This window comes from Pseudophryne corroboree, chromosome 11, assembly GCF_028390025.1.
Source record: "Pseudophryne corroboree isolate aPseCor3 chromosome 11, aPseCor3.hap2, whole genome shotgun sequence".
Taxonomy (NCBI): Eukaryota; Metazoa; Chordata; class Amphibia; order Anura; family Myobatrachidae; genus Pseudophryne; species Pseudophryne corroboree.
This window is the reverse complement of record NC_086454.1, coordinates 333,434,252-333,460,894: the sequence shown is the minus strand read 5'-3', so window position 1 is coordinate 333,460,894 and position 26,643 is coordinate 333,434,252. Positions and strand designations below refer to the sequence as shown.

The 26,643-nt window shown below is 47.8% G+C and overlaps 1 protein-coding gene across 1 annotated transcript in view; it reads left to right on the top strand.

Moving 5' to 3' along the window:
- LOC134968785 (polycystin-1-like protein 2) overlaps positions 1-26,643 on the top strand; it is a 206,213-nt gene that overhangs the window by 18,778 nt on the left and 160,792 nt on the right. The window contains exons 4-10 of the mRNA XM_063944269.1: positions 8,937-9,341; positions 9,666-9,764; positions 11,453-11,493; positions 14,234-14,351; positions 14,468-14,675; positions 24,080-24,197; positions 26,167-26,311. Of these exons, the coding sequence (XP_063800339.1) occupies positions 8,937-9,341; positions 9,666-9,764; positions 11,453-11,493; positions 14,234-14,351; positions 14,468-14,675; positions 24,080-24,197; positions 26,167-26,311 (1,134 nt within the window). The remainder of the gene's footprint in view (positions 1-8,936; positions 9,342-9,665; positions 9,765-11,452; positions 11,494-14,233; positions 14,352-14,467; positions 14,676-24,079; positions 24,198-26,166; positions 26,312-26,643) is intronic.

The following is a 26,643-nucleotide window of genomic DNA, read 5'->3' as shown; positions in this document are numbered from 1 at the left end:
CCTCCGAGGATGGGGAGCAGTCACAAAAGGAAGAAATTTTCAGGGGATATGGTCAAGCCAGGAGGCTTGTCTACACATCAACGTACTGGAATTGAGGGCCATATACAACGGCCTACGACAAGCGGAGTATCTTCTTCGCGACCTACCGGTTCTGTTTCAATCAGACAACATCACAGCAGTGGCTCATGTAAAACGCCAAGGCGGGACAAGGAGCAGAGCGGCAATGGCGGAAGCCACAAGAATTCTGCGCTGGGCGGAAAATCACGTAAGTGTTCTGTCAGCAGTCTTCATACCGGGAGTGGACAACTGGGAAGCAGACTTCCTCAGCAGACACGATCTCCATCAAGGAGAGTGGGGACTTCATCAAGAGGTCTTTGCAGAGATAGCAAGTCTTTGGGGACTTCCTCAAATAGACATGATGGCGTCACGCCTCAACAAAAAGCTTGGAGGTATTGTGCCAGGTCAAGGGACCCTCAGGCAGTAGCGGTAGACGCCCTAGTGACACCATGGGTGTTTCAGTCGGTCTATGTGTTCCCTACTCTTCCTCTCATCTCAAAGTGTTGAGAATCATAAGACGAAACAGAGTACAAGCAATACTCGTGGTTCCAGATTGGCCTCGAAGGGCCTGGTATTCGGATCTTCAGGAAATGCTCACGGAAGATCCGTGGCCTCTTCCTCTCAGGGAAGACCTGTTACAGCAGGGGCCTTGCATGTTCCAAGACTTACCGCGGTTGCGTTTGACGGCATGGCGGTTGAACACCGAATCCTAGCAGAGAGCAGTATTCCGGAGGAAGTTATCCCTACTCTGATAAAGGCTAGGAAGGAGGTAACGGGGAAGCATTATCACCGTATCTGGAGGAAGTATGTATCTTAGTGTGAAACCAAGAATGCTCCTACGGAAGATTTCCATCTGGGCCGTTTTCTCCACTTCCTACAGACGGGAGTGGATATGGGCCTAAAATTAGGCTCCATTAAGGTACAGATTTCGGCCCTATCTATATTTCTCTAACGTCCTAGTGGATGCTGGGGACTCCGTAAGGACCATGGGGAATAGACGGGCTCCGCAGGAGACAGGGCACTTTAAGAAAGAATTTGGATACTGGTGTGCTCTGGCTCCTCCCTCTATGTCCCTCCTCCAGACCTCAGTTTGAATCTGTGCCCGGACGAGCTGGGTGCACCTTAGTGAGCTCTCCTGAGCTTGCTAAAAAGAAAGTATTTTGTTAGGTTTTTTTATTTTCAGAGAGATCTGCTGGCAACAGACTCTCTGCTACGTGGGACTGAGGGGAGAGAAGCAGCCCTACTCACTGAAGATAGGACCTGCTTCTTAGGCTACTGGACACCATTAGCTCCAGAGGGATCGTACACAGGATCGCACCCTTGGTCGTCCGATCCTGGAGCCGCGCCGCCGTCCCCCTCGCAGAGCCGGAAGACAGAAGACGGTGACAGAAGCAAGAAGACTTCGAAATCGGCGGCAGAAGACTCCAGTCTTCATATGAGGTAGCGCACAGCACTGCAGCTGTGCGCCATTGCTCCCACACTAAACCCACATACTCCGGTCACTGTAGGGTGCAGGGCGCAGGGGGGGGGGGGGGGGCGCCCTGGGCAGCAATTAGAGACCTCTTTGGCAAAAGTTTGCATAATATACAGTTGGGCCCTGTATATATGTATGAGCCCCCGCCAAAATTGTACATGAAAGCGGGACAGAAGCCCGCCGTCGAGGGGGCGGGGCTTCTTCCTCAGCACTCACCAGCGCCATGTTTTTTCTCCACAGCACCGCTGAGAGGAAGCTCCCCAGTCTCTCCCCTGCAGTTACATGGTAGAAGAGGGTAAAAAGAGAGGGGGGGCATATAATTAGGCGCAAAAATCAATATAAACAGCAGCTACTGGGTTAACATTAAGTTACTGTGTTATTCCTGGGTTATATAGCGCTGGGTGTGTGCTGGCATACTCTCTCTCTGTCTCTCCAAAGGGCCTTATGGGGGAATTGTCTTCAGATGAGCATTCCCTGAGTGTGTGGTGTGTCGGTACGTGTGTGTCGACATGTCTGAGGTAAAAGGCTCCCCTAAGGAGGAGATGGAGCAAATATGTGTGTGAGAGGGTGTCTCCGTCGACAACGCCGACACCTGTTTGAATATGTGTAATTAAGTGCTAAGGTGAATTTATTGCACAAAAGATTAGAGAACAGACAGGAAATCTACCCATGTCTGTCCCTATGTCGCAGAGACCTTTAGAGTCACTCAATGCTCACTATCCAAAATAATAGACACTGATATCGACACGGAGTTTGACTCCAGTGTCGACTACGATAATGCAAAGTTACAGCCAAAATGGCAGAAAAGTATTCAATATATGATTATTGTAATAAAAGAGGATTTGCATATCACTGATGACTCATCTGTCCCTGACACAAGGGTACACATGTTTAAGTGGAAGAAAGCTGAGGTCAATTTCCATCCTCTCATGATGAAAAAGAGCGGGAATCTCCAGACAAGAGACTGCAGTTTCCCACAAAGAATTCTCAGGCAGTATCCTTTCCCCACTACGGCCAGGATATGATGGGAATCTTCCCCTAGGGTGTCACGTTTGCCCAAAAGGTAGCCCTGACGTAACAGCTATTCTCAGGGATCCTGCAGATAGCGTGCACATTCTGGTACACTACTCAGACCGGCGATTGTGTCGGCATGGGTTTATAGCGCTGTGGCAGCGTGGACAGGTACCTTATCAGCAGAGATTGAGACCCTAGTATGTATATAGATATATATATATATATGTATATATAGAGATATATATATATATTAAAGATGCTGTCTTAAGAGATATGTATATATAAAACATGCCCAAAGAGACATGAGTATACTGGGTCCTAGAGTCAAAGCTATGTCGATTTCTGCTTGACGTGTCCTGTAGAATATGCAATGGACAGATGATGCAGACTTAAGAGGCATATGGAATGCTGAGGATTGTGTGGAGAAGGTGGTCTCCACAGCTATAGCTGGTAATTCTGATATTTTGCCTTATATTCCTGCACAGCCTAGGAAAGCATGACATTATCAAATGCAGCCTTTCGAATAAAGAAACAAGAAAGTCCGAGGTGCGTCCTTTCTTGCCAGAGGCGGGGGCAGAGGAAAGAAGCTGCACAACACAGCTAGTTCCCAGGAACAGAAGTCCTCCCCGGTCTCCACAAAAATCCACCGCATGTCGCTGGGGCTCCACAGGCGGAGCTAGGCCCGGTGGGGGCACGCCTTCGTAAGTTCAGCCACAAGTGGGTTCACTACCTGTTAGATCCCTGGGCAATAGATATTTTGTCTCAGGGATACAAGCTGGACTTTGAGAAGATGCCCCCTCACCGACGGCCCTGCCGGCTTCCCCCCACGAGAGGGAAACAGTGTTAACTGCAATTCACAAATTGTATCTTCAACAGGTGGTGGTCAATGTTCCCCTCCTTTAACAAGGAGGGGGTTATTATTCGACCATGTTGTAGTCCCGAAACCAGACGGTTCGGTCAGACCCATATTGAATTTAAAATTCCTGAACATATACCTGAAAAGGTTCAAGTTCAAGATGGAATCGCTAAGAGCGGTCATTGCAAGCCTGAAAGGGGGAGATTTTATGGTGACTTGGTACATAAAGGATGCATACCTTCATGTCCCCATTTATCCACCTCATCAGGCGTACCTCAGAATTGCGGTACGGGATTGTCATTACCAATTTCAGACGTTGCCGTTTGGTCTCTCCACGGCCTTGAGAATATTCACCAAGGTAATGGCGGAAATGATGGTGCTGCTGCGGAAGCAAGGTGTCACTGTTATCACGTACTTGGACGATCTCCTCATAAAAGCGAGATCAAGAGAGCAGTTGCTGAACAGCGTATCACTTTCTCTGGGAGTGTAACGGCAACAAGGCTGGATTCTATATATTCCAAAGTCGCAGCTGGTTCCTACAGCTCATCTGCCTCTCCTAGGCATGATCCTAGACACAGACCAGAAAAGGGTTTATCTCCCGATAGAGAGAGCTCAGGAGCTCGTGACGCTGGTCAGGAATCTATTAAAACCAAAACAGGTGTCAGTGCATCACTGCACTCGAGTCCTGGGAAGGAGGGTGGCATCATACGAGGCCATTCCCTTCGGCAGGTGCCATGCGAGGACCTTCCAATGGGACTTACTGGACAAGTGGTCCGGATCACATCTTCAGATGCATCGGTTAATCACCCTTTCCCCCAGGGCGAGGGTGTCTCTCCTGTGGTGGCTGCAGAGTGCTCACCTTCTCGAAGGTCGCAGATTCGGCATTCATGACTGGGTCCTGGTGACCACGGATGCAAGCCTCCGAGGGTGGGGGGCAGTCACACAGGGAAGAAATTTCCAAGGGCTGTGGTCAAGGCAGGAGACTTGCCTTCACATCAATATCCTGGAACTAAGGGCCATATACAACGCCCTAAGTCAAGCGGAGACCCTGCTTTGCGACCAACCGGTTCTGATTCAGTCAGACAATATCACCGCAGTGGCTCATGTAAACCGCCAAGGCGGCACAAGGAGCAGGGTGGCGATGGTAGAAGCCACCAGAATTCTACGCTGGGCGGAGAATCACGTAAGCGCACTGTCAGCAGTGTTCATTCCGGGAGTGGACAACTTGGAAGCAGACTTCCTCAGCAGGCACGACCTCCACCCGGGAGAGTGGGGACTTCATCAAGAAGTCTTCGTGCAGATTGCAAGTCGGTGGGAACTGCCACAGGTGGACATGATGGCATCCCGCCTCAACAAAAAGCTGCAGAGATATTGCGCCAGGTCAAGAGACCCTCAGGCGATAGCTGTGGACGCACTGGTGACACAGTGGGTGTTCCCGTCGGTCTATGTATTTCCTCCTCTTCCTCTCATACCCAAGGTGCTGAGAATCATAAGGAAAAGAGGAGTGAGAACAATACTCTTTGTTCCGGATTGGCCAAGAAGCACTTGGTATCCAGATCTGCAAGAAATGCTCACAGAGGACCCGTCGCCTCTGCCTCTAAGACAGGACTTGTGCAACAGGGGCCCTGTCTGTTCCAAGACTTACCGCGGCTGCGTTTGACGGCATGGCGGTTGAACGCCGAATTCTAGCAGAAAAGGGCATTCCGGATTAGGTCATTCCTACGCTGATAGAGGCTAGGAAGGATGTGACGGCTCAACATTATCACCGTATATGGCGAAAATATGTTGCTTGGTGTGAGGCCAGGAATGCCCCTACGGAGGAATTCCAGCTGGGCCGTTTCCTTCACTTCCTACAGTCGGGAGTGACTTTGGTCCTGAAATTGGGTTCCATTAAGGTCCAGATTTCGGTCCTATCCATTTTCTTTCAAAGAACTGGCTTCTCTTCCTGAAGTTCAGACGTTGTAAAGGGAGTGCTGCATATTCAGCCCCCTTTTGTGCCTCCAGTGGCACCTTGGGATCTTAACGTGGTGTTGAGTTTCCTGAAGTCACACTGGTTTGAGCCACTCAATACCGTGGAGTTAAAATTTCTCACGTGGAAGGTGGTCATGCTATTAGCCTTGGCTTCAGCTAGGCGTGTGTCAGAATTAGCGGCTTTGTCACATAAAAGCCCCTATCTGGTTTTCCATATGGACAGGGCAGAATTGCGGACCCGTACACAATTTCTGCCAAAAGTGGTGTCATCTTTTCATATGAACCAACCTATTGTGGTGCCTGTGGCTACTCGTGACTTGGAGGATTCCGAGTTGCTGGATGTGGTCAGGGCTTTGAAGGTTTATGTAGCCAGAACGGCTAGAGTCAGGAAAACTGAGTCGCTGTTTATCCTGTATGCATCCAACAAGCTGGGTGCTCCTGCTTCAAAGCAAACTATTGCTCGCTGGATCTGTAACACGATTCAGCAGGCTCATTCTGCGGCTGGATTGCCGTTCCCAAAATCAGTAAAAGCCCACTCCACAAGGAAGGTGGGCTCTTCTTGGGCGGCTGCCCGAGGGGTCTCGGCATTACAGCTTTGCCGAGCAGCTACTTGGTCAGGTTCAAACACTTTTGCAAAGTTTTACAAGTTTGATACCCTGGCTGAGGAGGACCTTGTGTTTGCTCATTCGGTGCTGCAGAGTCATCCGAACTCTCCCGCCCATTTGGGAGCTTTGGTATAATCCCCATGGTCCTTACGGAGTCCCCAGCATCCACTAGGACGTTAGAGAATATAAGATTTTACTTACCGGTAAATCTATTTCTCGTAGTCCGTAGTGGATGCTGGGCGTCCGTCCCAAGTGTGGACTTCTTCTGCAATACTTGTATATAGTTATTGCTTAAATAAGGGTTATGTTGTGGTTGCATTAGGTTTATCTGATGCTCTGTTGTTGTTCATACTGTTAACTGGGTAAGTTTATCACGAGTTGTACGGTGTGATTGGTGTGACTGGTATGAGTCTTACCCTGGATTCCAAAATCCTTTCCTTGTACTGTCAGCTCTTCCGGGCACAGTTTCTCTAACTGAGGTCTGGAGGAGGGACATAGAGGGAGGAGCCAGTGCATACCAGTATCCAAATTCTTTCTTAAAGTGCCCTGTCTCCTGCGGAGCCCATCTATTCCCCATGGTCCTTACGGAGTCCCCAGCATCCACTACGGACTAAGAGAAATAGATTTACCGGTAAGTAAAATCTTATTTTTTCAAAAAGAATTGGCTTCTCTCCCAGAAGTCCAAATTTTTGTAAAGGGAGTGCTGCACATCCAGCCTCCTTTTGTGCCACCAGTGGCGCCATGGGACCTTAACGTGGTGTTACAGTTCCTTAAGTCACACTGGTTTGAACCTCTTCAAACGGTGGAATAAAAATTTCTCACCTGGAAGGTGGTCATGTTATTAGCCTTGGCATCTGCAAGGCGGGTGTCGGAGTTGGCGGCCTTGTCTCACAAGAGCCCCTACTTGATATTTCATGTGGATAGAGCAGAGTTGAGGACTCGTCCTCAATTTCTGCCTAAGGTGGTCTCTTCTTTTCATTTGAACCAACCTATTGTGGTGCCTGTGGCTACGGCTGACTTGGAGGATTCCAAGTCCCTGGATGTGGTCAGGGCCTTGAAAATTTACGTAGCCAGGACAGCTAGGGTTAGGAAAACAGAGGCTCTGTTTGTCCTGTATGCAGCCAACAAGATTGGCGCGCCTGCTTCTAAACAGACTATTGCTCGCTGGATCTGTAACACGATTCAGCAGGCTCATTCTACGGCTGGATTGCCGGTACCTAATTCGATAAAGGCCCATTCCACTAGGAAGGTGGGCTCTTATTGGGCGGCTGCCCGAGGCATCTCGGCATTGCAGTTGTGCTGAGCTGCTACTTGGTCGGGTTTAAACACTTTTGCTAAATTCTACAAGTTTGATACCCTGGCTGATGAGGACCTCGCGTTTGCTCAATCGGTGCTGCAGAGTCATCCGCACTCTCCCGCCCGGTTTGGAGCTTTGGTATAAACCCCATGGTCCTTACGGAGTCCCCAGCATCCTCTAGGACGTAAGAGAAAATAAGATTTTAAACCTACCGGTAAATCTTTTTCTCCTAGTCCGTAGAGGATGCTGGGCGCCCGTCCCAGTGCGGACTAAATCTACAAGACTTGTATATAGTTGTTGCTTACATAAGGGTTATGTTACAGTTGGAATCGGTCTTTGACTGATACTGTTTTTTTCGTTCATACTGTTAACTGGTTGCGTATATTCTAAGTTATATGGTATGATTGGTGTGGCTGGTATGAATCTTGCCCTTAGATTTACAAAATCCTTTCCTCGTATTGTCCATCTCCTCTGGGCACAGTTTCTCTAACTGAGGTCTGGAGGAGGGGCATAGAGGGAGGAGCCAGTGCACATAACATACTAAAAGTTCTTTAGAGTGCCCATATCTCCTGCGGAGCCCGTCTATACCCCATGGTCCTTACGGAGTCCCCAGCATCCTCTATGGACTAGGAGAAAAAGATTTACCGGTAGGTTTAAAATCTTATTTTTTCTAATGATTACTGAACCTAGCATCAGCAGTGGTGTGGAATAGCATAACATTAATAAGCCCAAAGCAGCCGTTTGAAGCCACTCACAGTCTCTCGTCCCAATGCCAGGGTCTCATACACCCCTAAAGTTTGTTTAATCACATTAATTTCCTGCTGTCGGAGTGATATATACTGTACACCAGCCTGCTATTTAGAGTAGCTTCCAACAATGAACATTCATGCTGATGAGCCTCTTGCGTGAATACCACCTTCTCTTTCAGGAACTGGAGTATTTATGGTTTATGCAGTTTTATTTGTAAATACAGTATTTAAATCCTCCAAATTGTGTGATTTAAAATAAACATAGAAAGGATAGAATGTGGATAAGTGAGACAGGCCCTCCTCATTCAGCTCCACACCAGAAATAATAAATGGCTGCCCAGCTGCAGTGTGAACGCTGTATACAAGTCACTATTTCTTTATGCAAGTGAATGAGATGATGGGCTACACTTACTAAGAGTGGGCAAGTCTCCCGGAGCCAGCCTACACCTGCCAGCAGCCGCCTGTACCTCCTTACTACTGCCCACTCAGCCCAGCCCGCGTATGCAGGAAAAGTGGGCAGGGTGATGTCATCTGTAATCTGGACATTGCAATAACACGCCCCAGACCGCCCCTTACGCTGATGCCACGCCCCCTGTTGTTCTGACCAGGAGATTCAGTGGCTTGCAATAGCTACAATTTAGTAAGTCTAACTAGATGTCTCCTTCCTGCATTTGAAGTTAATTTTAGGCTACATATAAGCAACTTGACTACACTTTTAAATACCCCCCAATACAATGAGATCAATATCGGGATATAATATTGAGGGCCTTAATACAGTGAACAGCACATGAATCAGAAATGGCTAGTTTCACCATCTTTATTGAAATGTAACAACTATATTAAATATAAACTATTATAAAGAAATAAGTGGGTACATTGTTTCATTACATTGGGTCCCCCTTTTGTATTTTAGGTAACAACACAAGTTTTTTGCTCATAGCAGATAACATGACTTTATCTGAGTCCAGGGTAAAGAGCGGTGAAACGTCCCACAATCTCACCCTGGACGCCGCAGCTCAACGTCTTATTGGCCCAGGAGCCCGGAAGCTGCAGATCATGGCCTCTAATAACATAACCGGAGTCAAACTCAATGCCAGTGTCACCATTCAGCTCATTGAGGCTGTGTCTGGCTTACAAGCCGTGATGTCTACCGGCACACTAGAAGCGGGGAAAGAGCTGCAGATAAATCTGTCCTTATCCCGTGGAGCGCCGGCTGAGGTGAAGATTGAGATCACAGGACCTAACGAAACCGTCACCCACTCCAGACAGTGCGCAACGCAGCAGCTTCACATATACAATATCACTATTGACACAGAAGGTAAGGTAGTTGAGTACTACAAGCATTTGAAACACTAGATTTACTAACCAATGCTGCCGATTTATGAGGGGTTTTCACCGGTGAATTTAAAGTGGCAACAGAAATAAACGCTAAACCGTGGATTAGTAGATCTGCTCCATAGTCTTGCTGATCGTTTCTTTTTTTTCCCCTTGTCTGTCCTCTGCTGTGTAATTGGTTATTTTTCTTAACGTTACATGGTTGTAGATTACGTTGGCGAATTATAAATGATTGATAATATAATAAAAATGAGGCTTCTGTGTGACACATTTCATGAGTAACTGTATGTCACTTTGGCGGACGCAGGTACTTATACGGTGAAAGTTACAGCTGGCAATGCAGTGTCAAACACGAGCCTGGACATTGGAAATATAACAGTAATGGGGAACTCTACTCAACAGGAAGGTAAGGAGTGCACTGATTACAACCAAAGGTAAAAAACAACAACTAACTGTTAAATAGCGCCCCACAATTTTGTTTGTGTGTGTACACAAAAATATCAGTAATGAATATAGAATTATCCTGGAAGACTGCGCATCCGTAAACACTATGTGTGGTAGTGATAAAATACAGAAAAGAAAAGAAAAAAATACGGAAAGCGCTGAATTCCAGGAAATAAGTGAAACGATGAGAGCCAACAATTAAGAATTAATACAAATTTATTAATAATGTGAAAAATAAAAATAAAAACTGCATATAAAACCTAGAAAGAATGGATTAAAAAACACCTCTATATACTCCGTTTCTAGACATCAAATGAGCATAAGTTCATATTAATAATAGATGAAGAAGATGTCCATAATTGATATAACACCGATGAATGCTGTGCAAGTAGCCGGCAATGGAAAGGTAAATGAAGTCCCGGAGTGTAGCAAGCTACGTTAGTGAACGTATGACAGCTGGCAAATATATAAAAAGGGCTCTGATCCCAGAGTTGTATTTATTTCAAATCACCTGGTTCAAGGTGACTGTTTTACCTCTCATGTGGGCTGGCGATGGGCCGAGCGTCCTCGGCCTGATGTCCTGCAGTGCCCACTTGCGCTGTGCAGCGTGATGGAGATAAAGATGATCACCCGAATATTCAGGATATTGCCAGCGTTGTGTTGTAGAGCCGCGGCCAGCGGTAATTAGGAGCTTGAGAACACTCGCACCGGAGCAGTATAAATGGTGTGTTTGTGATAACACCGGAGTAGAGGTGAGCTGGAGGCGGAGTCCTAACGCGTTTCGTCACGCTCCACGTGACTTTGTCAAAGGTATACTCCTGCCAATGGCTGGCCGATATTTAAAGCCAGTTCAAAGATTCTAACTTATGTCCACTGATTACAACCACCCTGGGGCAGGACTACCTACCGTGCATGTAGGGAGTATGCGCGCTCTCTTTTCCCGGTATTGTTTGTATTTTTTTATATGAGGAGTGTGGAACTAATTGGCGCGCTTGGCCCTGCCACTCAGTGCCATACATTACATAAAGTAGGTGTGTGCGCAGACAGCATCTGATAGGCTGTCATATTGACCAATTAGAAACTGGCAACACTTACTGTACCTTGAATGCTTCAGGAAAAGACCAGGAAACCATTGTAGAAAATGTGAAGCTGTGGGTAAGTACAGTACGTTTATATTATGTTCAGTGCTGTGCATATTACTGGCATAGTGCTAGCTCACGTCACCTCAGTCTTATATAGTACCAGTTATGGATCCATTAATGTCATGTTAATGGACATGAGGTCACAGCCATGTTAATGGATGTTAGTAATTAGGCTTGTATTAATAGGCATTAGTACTAATGGACATATTCATGCCCATTACTACCGATGGTCATGTTGCTATTAGTTTTCTGCCATATTGCTGCCTTTATGCAGATTGACTGCATACTGGTTCTAATGGGCACATTATTGATATCAATGATCTTGCTGCTGATGATGGGCATACTGTACATTATAACTATTTGAGATAATATATATTCTTTTATAAGTTTTTCATTTCCCCCACTTGGCCGGCCACCATTCCTGATACTAAGGGATGCAAAATGCAGCTAACTCTTTATACATCAGTGCTATTTGTTTGTTATATAAGGCTTGTTTCTTGGCACACAGAGACACAAGACAAGCACAGAACACCAGGCAATGAGGAAGAGGTGAGTGTCTGCATTTACATTTTTATTAAAGCATATAGTATATTTATATAAACAGCATTGTAGGCCCTGGGCAAAACATTTTGGCAAATAAATGAAATGAATAACTTAGCCCTCCTGCAGTCCCGCACTGTCTCCCCGCACGCTTCCATACAGTGAATGACTGTTAGCACTCTGGCTGGTGGATACTGTAACCCCAGCCATCCACCAATCAGCATGCTGACAGCCCTTCACTGTCTGGCTGCAGTCTCAGAGGTGGGTAGAGAATGCTGGACTCTGATTGGTGGATAGCTCCAACCATCCACCAATCAGCATGCTGACAGCCCTTCACTGTCTGGCTGCAGGTTCAGAGCCGGGTAGAGAATGTTGCACTCTGATTGGTGGATAGCTCCATTCATCAGCATGCTGACAGCTGTCTGACCACTTGGGCATTTGCTACCTGCCCCCAGGAACCTCCGGAGGCAATGTCCCCTGCCCAGGCCGCCACTGCTTAAAGGACCCTAGAATTGTGGGTCCCTGGGCTGCTGTCCAGTGACCTCATACGTTAAGCTGGCCCTGTCTTTATATAAACATTGACAACTACCTTAGCAAATCAAGCAAGTTAGAACATACATGTATATAGGGTATATATAAAATAACATCTGCCCATGGAGCAAAATAGTGATCAGCCAGGCACTACGAGGATCACACCATCAGTGCTCACTATGCTTTTTCCAGACACATAATAAATCATAAATGGAATTTGCTCAATTATTGGCCTGTAATCAGTGGGGGCATTATGTGTATATATGGCGCTAATGGGGGCATTATGTGCTTAAAAAAAAAGTTTATTCACCAATTGATGCCCCGCCCTGTTGGTAGCTCCACCAACATCACTGCCCACCTCTGCCCCGCCCACAGTTCCTGAATCTATTTTCCTACAAAAATAGCACTGGTAGAATGTAATAGATAAATGATAGCTAGGATCTAATTGTTTGCTATAGGAAAGGCCTACACTTGTCCTCTTTACAAAGTTCAATAAAACTCCCCCTAAAAGGGAGATGTATCAAGCCTTGGAGAGAGATTAAGTTGAGAATTCGCTAAATAAACCAATAAGCTCTTGTCATTTTAAAGTCAGTGATAGATACATGATAGCTAGCAACTGATTGGGTGCTTTGGGCAACTGCTCCATTTTATCTCTGTCCAAGGCTTGATACAGTACATGGACCTGATAGTTTTGTGGGTACCCTACTCTGAACGTTAGGACGCTGCAATCACCCCCATTTTGTGTCATCTCTTCTAAGGGTGGACTATTCCACCCAGGGTAATCCTACGCAGTGCGCCCAAGATGGGTGTAGTATGGTATGCCGGCGGTCGGGCTCCCGGCGACCAGCATACCGGCGCCGGGAGTCCGACCGCCGGCATACCGACAGTGTGGCGAGCGCAAATGAACCCAATTGCGGGCATGGTGGTGCGCTACGCGCGCCACGCTATTTTATTCTCCCTCCAGGGGGGTCGTGGACCCCCACGAGGGAGAATAAGTGTCGGCATGCCGGCTGTCGGGATTCCGGCGCCGGTATACTGTGCGCCGGGATCCCGACAGCCGGCATACTGAAGACCACGCCCCAAGATGACTGCCGCACCTGGTACCTGTGAGGGTGGAATTAATACACAACCCATGGAAGTTATTACCCAAAATGCCTTCACCAATCTTGCATTATGATTACTCTATGCGTTCTAGGTTTTCATTTTTATGTCATTGTGGCCTGTGTAATGTGTATTGTTGTATTAAGCTTCTGTATTATGTTTATTGTTTTGATGTCTGTAAAGCACATTGGGGGTCATTCTGAGTTGATCGCTAGCTGAAAATGTTCGCTGTGCAGCGATGATGCAAAAAAAGGCACTTCTGCGTATGCGGCGCAATGCACATGCGCGACGTACTTTCACAACGGGCGATGTAGTTTCACACAAGGTCTAGCGAAGCTTTTCAGTCGCACTGCTGGCCGCAGAGTGATTGACATGAAGTGGGCGTTTCTGGGTGGCAACTGACATTTTTCAGGGAGTGTTCGGTAAAACGCAGGTGTGCCAGGAAAAACGCAGGCGTGGCTGGGCGAACGCAGGGCGTGTTCGTGACGTCAAAACAGGAACTGAATAGTCTGAAGTGATCGCAAGCGCTGAGTAGGTCTGAAACTGCACAAAATTATTTTGTAGCCGCTCTGCGATCCTTTCGTTCGCACTTCTGCTAAGCTAAGATACACTTCCAGTGGGCGGCGGCATAGCATTTGCACGGCTGTTAAAAACAGCTAGCGAGCGATCAACGCGGAATGACCCCCATTGAGTCCTGTTTGGAGAAAGAGCGCTATATAAATAAAATTATTATTATTATTATTATTATTAATAACTCTGTTTTTGGATCACGTAACATTATAAATGAGTTTAAGATGGCGCTGTGGATGGCTGCCTCGTGCTGCTCTTCCAAGCAGCCTTTGTTTTTTACATGTATAATATGTCTAATATGTCGACTCTATCGTACAGTTGCAATGTGCAGTATGAACTCATATGTGTAATGTATGTTATGTTCTTCCCCCTTCTTATGCTATGTATTCCCCCTTCATGTTGCTGCTGGGCGATGCATTGTACCACAAAAAATTCCTAGTGTACGTGAGTGCACCTGCCCAATAATGCTGATTGTGATCTCCCCCTAAATTATTCTGATACCATTGCACAGCTCTGTAATATTACACTAAGCCTTTATGTCTCACAGGATGTCATAAAGAAGCAATGGACAATGCAGCTAAAGTCCCGCAGCCATGTCAGTCCCTTCTCCAACATCAGCCTGCAATGGCCCAGTATTCCTGGCACTACTGTCAGCTGGTCGTGCGGTAAGTGCTGGCGGCTGCTGCTGCTTCATTTCAGTGTATTTCCCTGGCACAATGGATGACTTTGGCTACACACCTGGCAATGATCATAGAAAATCCTGCGCTCTCTCTTTCTGCAGGGTATTGCTGGTCTGGCTGGTATGAGTGTGTGGAGCAGAATCTAATTAACACCACCTCCGATAAGATTGTGATCCCTGCTCCCTGCCTGCCGCCTCCCAACGCTGCATTCACTATCCGGGCTGCGGTGACACACAGTGAGCAGGGCGCGGTACAAGATGAGAAGTGTTTCTATGTCACTGCCAAGAACCAGCTCCGAGCCCAAATCAGGTGCGACTCACGTATAACTGTTACCTAGGGAAACGCACAAAAACTATTCCACATGAAAGTAGATTTTGAAGTTGAGCACATCTTCCTGTCTTATGACAATAATGCTGCTTTCAGATCGCAAATGCCGGATCCCACCCGGTAGGAGAAACGTGTCCTTACCGGGTGAGATCCGGCATTTGCACTCCTTTGCTGGCTTTCCGACCCGGCAAAATATACCGGGTCGGTTGCCATAGCAGCGGGGGGCGCAGGAGGGGCGGGGGTGGAGGCGGCGCTGGGAGATGAGCTCATCTCCTGCCCCACCTCTCCCTATGCTGTGAATGGGAGCCGTGTCGCATCGGAACGGCTCCCATTCACACTGCGCCTGACCCGGTAATCAACCCGGTAATAACTCTTCTTTTTTACCGGATTGAATGACCGGGTCAGGCGACCCGCTAATTCAGCAAAGGAGCTTTCACATCGCACACTGACCCGTTTCAACACGGCAATATGCCGTGTCAATACCGGGTTATTTGTGCGATGTGAAAGGGGTATAACTTTCCCTACAGTAGGTCCCCATTAAGCAAAAGCTAGACGTGAGAGGTAAGGTATACAGTATACTGTGCCATAAGACTCTTCCTTTAAACCCTTGATTGGCAATAAGATAAAATAGGCATTTTCCTTCTTCATCACCCAACAGGGGGTCTAATTCATACCCGATCGCTCCTCTGCCAATCTGCAGAGCACTGGCGTTTCTACAATGGGTGCAGTGTGTGCGGTGCACACAGGCCCCTGAGTCTAGAGGGGGCCCTTTCCGCACACGCTGCACCCATTTTTAAAATACTCACCCCTCCGGAGTCCAGCGCCGGCATCCGCAGCGCTGTGAAAACACAGTGAAAATGGCTCAGCGGCCATTTTCACGGAGTTTTGGGCATGCGCAGTAGAGAAATCTCAGGGAAAATGGCCGCCGCGCCATTTTCTTGGAGATCTGCGCAAGCGCAGTAGAGTTTGAGCGCTGCAGTGCTCAGACTCTACAGCGCTCCGGGCAGATAGGAGGGGGCCCGAACCGTGGAGGCTGAACACAGGGCCTCCTCCTCTCTTAAAGCTGCAGAGGTTTGCGATCAGATAGTCGCCGCCCAGATAGAGTGAAATTCCGCCCCGTGCAAGTCTGCGTACGCCGTGCGAAAAGCATTGCATACACCGGCCAGCTGCAAATCCGTTCACAACTCACTCACCATGAAATGATTTTGCCAGTGTGTGCAGTGTGTGCGTAGCCCAGGACTTACTCCTACAGTGTGATGAGAACAGGCTGATGGGGGCCGGAGCTGACGTCACACACCCTCCCTAAAAACGCTTGGGAACGCCTGCGTTTTTCCTGACACTCCCAGAAAATGGTCAGTTACCACCCACATACGCCCGCTTCCTGTTAATCAACCTGCGTTCGCCTAGCGATCAAAAAATACGCTGATTTCTATCGCAGTTTGGCCGTGCGCATTACGATCCGTATACATGCGCAGTTGTTTGGTAATCGTCCACCTTGCAAATTCACACAACAGCTATCAGGTCTTAATTACCCCTAGAGACCAGTAGTTCTTGATAAACCACACACAGGATACCTGGCTTTAAGTTCAGACTAGTGATAGCCATCAGCACCTCATTCATCGATGGAGGTTTTAGCTGGAATTATTGATGGTAATAAACTATCTGGTCATGTACCATCGATGGTTTCCTTGCAGCTTCAATAGAATTTCTGACTTGGGAGCAGGCATGGAGGAGAAGTCTAGTTCAGCATCCTGGCGGTGTGTGTGAGAGGCAGGAGTGCTGCATGGCGGACCATTAGCATCCCAGCACACTATGGTGGTCATTCCCAGTTGACCGCTAGCTGCATTAGTTCGCTGCGCAGCGATGAGGCATAAAAATGGCACTTCTGCGCATGCGTATGTGGCGCAATGCGCACGCGCGACGTACTATTACAACGAACAGTTGAAATAGTACGAATGAAGTCTTGCCTGTAAAGACGAAAAATGCGTCGGGAACTTCCCTGGACCCTCTTATGATGGACTGATAAGCTTTTAAAACTTATGTTTCTCTGGCGTCCTAGTGGATGCTGGGAACTCCGTAAGGACCATGGGGAATAGCGAGACTGGGCACAAAAGTAAAGCTTTAGGACTACCTGGTGTGCACTGGCTCCTCCCCCTATGACCCTCCTCCAAGCCTCAGTTAGATTTTTGTGCCCGACCGAGAAGGGTGCACACTAGGGGCTCTCCTGAGCTCTTAGTGAAAGTTTAGTTTTAGGTTTTTTATTTTCAGTGAGACCTGCTGGCAACAGGCTCACTGCATCGAGGGACTAAGGGGAGAAGAAGCGAACTTACCTGCGTGCAGAGTGGATTGGGCTTCTTAGGCTACTGGACACCATTAGCTCCAGAGGGACCGAACACAGGCCCAGCCTCGGAGTCCGGTCCCAGAGCCGCGCCGCCGGCCCCCTTACAGAGCCAGAAGCAAGAAGAGGTCCGGAAAATCGGCGGCAGAAGACATCCTGTCTTCACCAAGGTAGCGCACAGCACTGCAGCTGTGCGCCATTGCTCCTCAGCACACTTCACACTCCGGTCACTGAGGGTGCAGGGCGCTAGGGGGGGGCGCCCTGAGCAGCAATAGAAACACCTTGGCTGGCGAAAATACATCACATATAGCCCCCAGGGCTATATGGATGAATTTTAACCCCTGCCAGATTCCACATAAAAGCGGGAGAAAAGGCCGCCGAGAAGGGGGTGGAGCCTATCTCCTCAGCACACAGGCGCCATTTTCCCTCACAGCTCCGCTGGAAGGACGTCTCCCTGACTCTCCCCTGCAGTCCTGCACTACAGAAACAGGGTAAAAAAGAGAGGGGGGCACTAATTGGCGTAATAATTACAAATAGCAGCTATAAGGGGGAAAAACACTTATATAAGGTTATCCCTGTATATATATAGCGCTCTGGTGTGTGCTGGCATACTCTCCCTCTGTCTCCCCAAAGGGCTAGTGGGGTCCTGTCCTCTGTCAGAGCATTCCCTGTGTGTGTGCTGTGTGTCGGTACGTTGTGTCGACATGTATGAGGAGGAAAATGATGTGGAGGCGGGGCAATTGCCTATAATAGAGATGTCACCCCCTAGGGAGTCGACACCTGAGTGGATGATCTTATGGAAGGAATTACGTGACAGTGTCAGCTCTTTGCAAAAGACAGTTGACGACACAAGACAGCCGGCTACTCAGCTTGTGCCTGTCCAGGCGTCTCAAAAGCCATCAGGGGCTCTAAAACGCCCGTTACCTCAGATGGTAGATACAGACGTCGACACGGATACTGACTCCAGTGTCGACGGGGAAGAGACAAACGTGACTTCCAGTAGGGCCACACGTTACATGATTGAGGCAATGAAAAATGTTTTACACATTTCTGATAATACGAGTACCACTAAAAAGGGTATTATGTTCGGTGAGAAAAAACTACCTGTAGTTTTTCCTGAATCTGAGGAATTAAATGAGGTGTGTGATGATGCGTGGTTTTCCCCCGATAAAAAACTGATAATTCCTAAAAAATTATTGGCATTATACCCTTTCCCGCCAGAGATTAGGGCGCGTTGGGAAACACCCCCTAGGGTGGATAAAGCACTCACACGCTTATCAAAACAGGTGGCTCTACCCTCTCCTGAGACGGCCGCCCTTAAGGAGCCAGCTGATAGAAAGCAGGAGGGTATCCTAAAATGTATTTACACACATACTGGTGTTATACTGCGACCGGCAATCGCCTCAGCCTGGATGTGCAGTGCTGGGTTGGCGTGGTCGGATTCCCTGACTGAAAATATTGATACCCTAGATAGGGACAGTATATTACTGACTATAGAGCATTTAAAAGATGCATTTCTATATATGCGTGATGCACAGCGGGATATTTGCCGACTGGCATCAAGAGTAAGTGCGCTGTCCATTTCTGCCAGAAGAGGGTTATGGACGCGACAGTGGTCAGGTGATGCGGATTCCAAACGTCATATGGAAGTATTGCCTTATAAAGGGGAGGAGTTATTTGGGGTAGGTCTGTCTGATCTGGTGGCCACGGCAACAGCTGGGAAATCCACATTTTTACCCCAGGTCGCCTCTAAACATAAGAAGACGCCGTATTATCAGGCGCAGTCCTTTCGTCCCCATAAGGGCAAGCGAGCGAAAGGCTCCTCATTTCTGCCCCGGGGCAGAGGAAGGGGAAAAAGGCTGCAACAGACAGCCAATCCCCAAGAACAGAAGCCCTCTCCCGCTTCTGCCAAGTCCTCAGCATGACGCTGGGGCTTTACAAGCGGACTTAGGCACGGTGGGGGCACGTCTCAAGAATTTCAGCGCGCAGTGGGCTCACTCGCAGGTAGACCCCTGGGTCCTTCAGGTGGTATCTCAGGGGTACAAATTGGAATTCGAGACACCTCCCCCTCGCCGGTTCCAAAAGTCTGCTTTACCGACGTCTCCCTCCGACAGGGAGGCGGTATTGGAGGCCATTCACAAGCTGTATTCTCAGCAGGTGATAATCAAGGTACCCCTCCTGCAACAGGGCAAGGGGTATTATTCAACGCTGTTTGTGATACCGAAGCCGGACGGCTCGGTGAGACCTATTTTAAATCTGAAATCTTTGAACACTTACATACAAAGGTTCAAGTTCAAGATGGAGTCACTCAGAGCAGTGATCGCGAACCTGGAAGAAGGGGACTATGTGGTGTCTCTGGACATCAAGGATGCTTACCTCCATGTCCCAATTTACCCTTCTCACCAAGGGTACCTCAGGTTTGTGGTACAGAACTGTCACTATCAGTTTCAGACGCTGCCGTTTGGATTGTCCACGGCACCCCGGGTCTTTACCAAGGTAATGGCCGAAATGATGATACTTCTTCGAAGAGAAGGCGTCTTAATTATCCCTTACTTGGACGATCTCCTGATAAGGGCAAGATCCAAGGAACGGTTAGTAGTCGGAGTAGCACTATCTCAAGTAGTGTTACGACAGCACGGGTGGATTCTAAATATCCCAAAATCACAGCTGATTCCGACGACACGTCTGCTGTTCCTAGGGATGATTCTGGACACAGTCCAGAAAAAGGTGTTTCTTCTGGAAGAAAAAGCCAGGGAGTTATCCGAGTTAGTCAGAAACCTCCTGAAACCAGACCGGGTCTCAGTGCATCAATGCACAAGGGTCCTGGGAAAAATGGTGGCTTCCTACGAAGCGATTCCATTCGGCAGATTCCACGCAAGAACATTTCAGTGGGATCTGCTGGACAAATGGTCCGGATCGCATCTTCACATGCATCAGCGGATAACCCTGTCCCCAAGGACAAGAGTGTCTCTCCTGTGGTGGTTGCAGAGTGCTCATCTTCTAGAGGGCCGCAGATTCGGCATTCAGGACTGGATCCTGGTGACCACGGATGCCAGCCTGAGAGGCTGGGGAGCAGTCACACAGGGAAGAAATTTCCAGGGCTTGTGGTCAAGCCTGGAAACGTCATTTCACATAAATATCCTGGAACTAAGGGCCATTTACAATGCTCTAAGCCAAGCAAGACCTCTGCTTCAGGGTCAGCCGGTGTTGATCCAGTCGGACAACATCACGGCAGTCGCCCACGTAAACAGACAGGGCGGCACGAGAAGCAGGAGGGCAATGGCAGAAGCTGCAAGGATTCTTCGCTGGGCGGAAAATCATGTGATAGCACTGTCAGCAGTGTTCATTCCGGGAGTGGACAACTGGGAAGCAGACTTCCTCAGCAGACACGACCTCCACCCGGGAGAGTGGGGACTTCATCCAGAAGTCTTCCACATGATTGTAAACCGTTGGGAAAAACCAAAGGTGGACATGATGGCGTCCCGTCTCAACAAAAAACTAGACAGGTATTGCGCCAGGTCAAGAGACCCTCAGGCAATAGCGGTGGACGCTCTGGTAACACCGTGGGTGTACCAGTCAGTGTATGTGTTCCCTCCTCTGCCTCTCATACCCAAGGTACTGAGAATTATAAGACGGAGAGGAGTAAGAACTATACTCGTGGCTCCGGATTGGCCAAGAAGGACTTGGTACCCGGAACTTCAAGAGATGCATTGCTCACAGAGGACCCGTGGCCTCTACCTCTAAGAAGGGACCTGCTACAGCAGGGACCCTGTCTGTTCCAAGACTTACCGCGGCTGCGTTTGACGGCATGGCGGTTGAACGCCGGATCCTGAAGGAAAAAGGCATTCCGGATGAAGTTATCCCTACCCTGATCAAGGCCAGGAAGGAAGTAACCGCACAACATTATCATCGTATTTGGCGTAAATATGTTGCGTGGTGCGAGGCCAGTAAGGCCCCTACAGAGGAATTTCAACTGGGTCGTTTCCTGCATTTCCTGCAAACAGGACTGTTTATGGGCCTAAAATTAGGGTCCATTAAGGTTCAAATTTCGGCCCTGTCGATTTTCTTCCAAAAAGAGCTGGCTTCAGTTCCTGAAGTTCAGACGTTTGTCAAAGGGGTACTGCATATACAGCCTCCTTTTGTGCCTCCGGTGGCACCTTGGGATCTCAATGTGGTTTTGGGGTTCCTAAAGTCACATTGGTTCGAACCCCTTATCACTGTGGACTTAAAATATCTCACATGGAAAGTGGTAATGCTGTTGGCCCTGGCTTCAGCCAGGCGCGTGTCAGAATTGGCGGCTTTGTCCTATAAAAGCCCTTACCTAATATTTCATACGGATAGGGCAGAATTGAGGACTCGTCCTCAATTTCTCCCTAAGGTGGTTTCAGCGTTTCACCTGAACCAGCCTATTGTGGTACCTGTGGCTACTGGGGACTTGGAGGACTCCAAGTTGCTGGACGTAGTCAGGGCCCTGAAAATATATGTTTCCAGGACGGCTGGAGTCAGAAAATCTGACTCGCTGTTTATCCTGTATGCACCCAACAAGCTGGGTGCTCCTGCTTCTAAGCAGACTATTGCTCGTTGGATTTGTAGTACAATTCAGCTTGCACATTCTGTGGCAGGCCTGCCACAGCCAAAATCTGTAAAAGCCCATTCCACAAGGAAGGTGGGCTCATCTTGGGCGGCTGCCCGAGGGGTCTCGGCTTTACAACTTTGCCGAGCAGCTACTTGGTCAGGGGCAAACACGTTTGCTAAATTCTACAAATTTGATACCCTGGCTGAGGAGGACCTGGAGTTCTCTCATTCGGTGCTGCAGAGTCATCCGCACTCTCCCGCCCGTTTGGGAGCTTTGGTATAATCCCCATGATCCTTACGGAGTTCCCAGCATCCACTAGGACGTCAGAGAAAATAAGAATTTACTTACCTATAATTCTATTTCTCATAGTCCGTAGTGGATGCTGGGCGCCCATCCCAAGTGCGGATTGTCTGCAATACTTGTACGTAGTTATTGTTACAAAAATCGGGTTATTGTTGTTGTGAGCCATCTTTTCAGAGGCTCCTCTGTTATCATGCTGTTAACTGGGTTCAGATCACAGGTTGTACGGTGTGATTGGGGTGGCTGGTATGAGTCTTACCCGGGATTCAAGATCCTTCCTTATTGTGTACGCTCGTCCGGGCACAGTATCCTAACTGAGGCTTGGAGGAGGGTCATAGGGGGAGGAGCCAGTGCACACCAGGTAGTCCTAAAGCTTTACTTTTGTGCCCAGTCTCCTGCGGAGCCGCTATTCCCCATGGTCCTTACGGAGTTCCCAGCATCCACTACGGACTACGAGAAATAGAATTATCGGTAAGTAAATTCTTATTTTTTTGTACGTGTGATACCTGCTCAATTTTTACCCTGGATTAATTTATGTATCTATTAAACATGTGTATAAAAACCTTTTTTTTGTGCTACAACATTGTGGAGTGTGATATGTTAGGTTTTTTAGCTTAAAGGAAAACCTTTTAACACCCACTAAATAGCTAAGTGTTGTAAGTGCATACAGGTTAAAATGGTACACACTGGCCCTCATTCCGAGTTGTTCGCTCGGTATTTTTCATCGCATCGCAATGAAAATCCGCTTAGTACGCATGCGCAATGTTCGCACTGCGACTGCGCCAAGTAACTTTGCTATGTAGAAAGTAATTTTACTCACGGCTTTTTCATCGCTCCGGCGAACGTAATGTGATTGACAGGAAATGGGTGTTACTGGGCGGAAACACGGCGTTTCAGGGGCGTGTGGCTGAAAACGCTACCGTTTCCGGAAAAAACGCAGGAGTGGCCGGAGAAACGGTGGGAGTGCCTGGGCGAACGCTGGGTGTGTTTGTGACGTCAACCAGGAACGACAAGCACTGAACTGATCGCACAGGCAGAGTAAGTCTGAAGCTACTCTGAAACTGCTAAGTAGTTAGTAATCGCAATATTGCGAATACATCGGTCGCAATTTTAAGAAGCTAAGATTCACTCCCAGTAGGCGGCGGCTTAGCGTGTGTAACTCTGCTAAATTCGCCTTGCGACCGATCAACTCGGAATGAGGGCCACTATTTGTTGCTTCTTCTCTTTTGCATGTCATTATGAATTATGACTGGTCTGAGGACTGAAAATTGCCTATTGAGTTAAGTGTTTTAAAACTTCCCCTATATTTTAGTTCACTAAACTCCATTCCTCCTCCCCAACCTTCTCTTTTGGGCATTAATAGGCGCTGATCACTTCCATTTTAATACATTCTATTTTTTATACTAGTCACCAGCAGCCACTCTTGATCTATAGGAATGCGTATAAAGAGATTGTTTTTTATAAAAAAAATTCTAATTGTGAATTAAATTTCACATTATCACAGATTATAATTAACCACCCTGTGCGCACACCAACTTACTGATTTTATATATATATATATATATATATATATTTAGCAATATATTTTGTTGTAGAATTTGTGAATTGGGTTTTCACTTCTCTTGTAGTCCCAATGGGGCGGTCTCTGGGCCTAATGCAGACTAGATCGCTGCAGCGGTTGCAATCTGGATCCCTATGTGGAGAGCACGTGCGCAAAAGCATCTCTGGGCTGCGTTTGCCTCTGCCTGATTGCGGGGCGGGAGGGGGCGAGGCAACGGCGTTAGAACGTCGTTGGCGGGGTGCGGCCCGGACAGCGCAGGAATGTCCGGACCGTCGGGGGGCGGCGGGTAGCGGCATGCAGGAGCTACTCGCCAGGTGCAAAAGCATCGCCACCGTGCAATGCTTTTGCACCTGTGCAGGGGGGGGGGGGGGGGGGGGCAGGGCCTGACATGCGGAGCGGATGCAGACTAGCCCTGTGCTGGGTGTCTCCCCGCATGTCAGTATATGATCGTAGACGTGCTAAATTTAGCACATCTACAATCAGATCTGAATTACCCCCTATGTATTTTTTATTATGTCTGCTGTTTTTGCAGTTGTTATATGTAATTGTTCTTTTTGGCATCGTTTTTTACTAGCATTTATTGAAAGATCCTATTAATCTTCTTGCTTCAGTTGCGAGACCAATTGCAAGAATGTTAACCTCTCCAACGACATGGTGTTCCGTGCTTCGTGTGAGGATTGTGAGGATGTTACATATAGCTGGTATCTTGACGCCAGCTTAATGAAGAAGGTTAGTTCCTCACATCGTACAACTCTGTTTAGAACAAGGATAGAGAGCCTGAGGGGTAAATGTATTAGGGTGCGATTTCGGAAAACGTGCGATTTTTACCACAAATTTGTACATTTTCAGAAAATCGCAATTGTAATAGGATGTGGTTTTGCCCAAAATCGCAGCTTTTTACTTATAACAAAAGTGTCAAAATCGCATCAAAATGTTTTCCCATTGAAAATCGCTAGTCCTGGTTGCAAAAATACGGGGGGGAAATTGACTGGGGTTCCCCTGTATTAAACAACTAGCACCAGGCTCTGGTTCCAAAAATGCGGGGGTCAAAAGAAGTAGGGGTCCTCCGTATTTTTTAAACCTACACCGGGCTCCACTAGCCAGGGTATTGATGCCGCAGCCAGGAGACACTTTTATACAGGTCCCAGCATCACTCCTACCAACTAGTCACCCCTGGCCGGGATTCCCTGGGGGAGTGGGGACCCCTCAATTAACTTTGCGGTCTACTGCAGACTGCAATTTTCCCACCATTTACTATAATGAAGGACCGCTATCCTCCATTATAGCCTATGCACTCCGTCTGACTGACAGGCAAGGAGTGCACAGCCAATGAGGAGAGCGCTATAACGTGGCGCTCCCTGATTGGCTGCCGGGTCCTCTAGTGACAGCAGTCACGGGGGGTCCCGGCATTCGGGGAAAGGGGGTACATGTGTAAACATGTATCCCCTTTAGCTGCGTGGATCGGGTTAATTCGTTTGTTTTTTCAACCCTGTTGATGCCTACTTGGAACAAAGAGGGCCGATCTACACAGGATTCTAGGTGAGTATATTGTTTTGTTGTTTTACAGATACCCTAATGGGGACTGAGGTGCTGCGTGAGACACTAGGTAAGTATGTATGAGTGTGTATGTCTTGTCTCTTTTAGGTATTTCTTTTGTTGTGGAACCACAGGTACCAGCAGGCCCCTTTAATTCCCTGCATGCTGGTACTTGTGGTTCTCCAAGTACCAGCATACGGGGAGGCTTGCTGGGACTTGTAGTTCCACAACAACAGACCATATTCATTTTTTTTAACACAAAAAGTTATTGGGTGCAGGGGCGGATTGGGAACAAACAGCGTCCCTGGAAAAATTTGTACTAGTGGCCCCACATGGGCAGCACCAGAGGTGTAAGGTCTAGCCATGGGCCATGGCAGCAGCACCCTCCCCCCAAGACTTTCCAGCTAGTGGCCATGTCCAGCATCAAGGGGGAAGTTAGAAAGAAATAAAATTACATATTATGAGCACATTATATGATACACCTTCAGAATTTAGGAAACTATATAATTCTTTAGAAAGATATATTTTCTTGCTTATTACACCAACCGTATCCCAATCACTATTCACTCAATCTTATATGTCAGCCAAGCAGGCAGACAGAGTATACACTAGATCATCTGCAATCACAGGCTAAGTGGCAAAGTCATTTTCATATATGCAAATTATTTAGCATCTTATTCATTATGTCTATAAAAAGGACCATGTGTCCTCAAACAAAACAGGCCCCACAGGTACGTCGGCCCACCGGGAATCTTCCCTGTGAGCCCTATGGCCAATCCGCCTCTGATTGGGTGCCTGGATGGGGGGGGGGGGACCCCTTTATTTTAGAGGTCCCCACTCCATATGTCTCTGCCTGCACTGTTCAGCTTGCATTCTGCCTGCCTGGTTCTGCTGCTGCACAAGAGGGAGAGCTAGTGATGTCAGTGTGCTCTGGCTGAGGGGCCCCCTGACACAGGGGGGCCCAGGGTATAGCACACCCTGCATCCACCCTTTAATCTGGCTATGCCTACATATATATAATCATGGCAAGAATGTGACGGCTAAGTGGCTTTTCCTGACCTATCATACTGTTCTGCAGTTTTCATGTGATAATATTTAGACCACAAAAATGTTATTCCTAAGACGTTTCATAAACTTTTGAAAACTTCTCCCTTCTTTCCAGCCTATGAGCCTCCCTGCCATGTGCCACCAGCGGGATTTCAGACTCAGCACTCTGATCTTGTTACAAAGGAACACGTCCACCTTGGTGCTGAACAGCAGCTTCTTGCAGAACCAATCAGACGGCGCGTTCAGAATAAAGCTGACAGGTAAGAGATAACTACTCTTTGAATTACTGTATTACTTGTTGGGAAAGAAGGCTGGAGGGGAAAGAAGGCTGGGGGGGGGGGGGGGAGTGGGAGGTGGATAAGGACAATAAAAAGGAAAACAATATTTAAGGGAATTTTCCACCTTCAGGTGACTTTAAATCATTAATTCATACATGACTTCCTGCAAGTTTTACAAAATACATGTTTTTATTATATGGTCAGGTATGACATTAGCCTTGGATATGGCACACTTCTGTCCAGTGAACAGTTCAGCTATGTTGTATGGAGGTGCATTGTGGGAAATTTTTCTCCCAAATGATATAATTGTATCC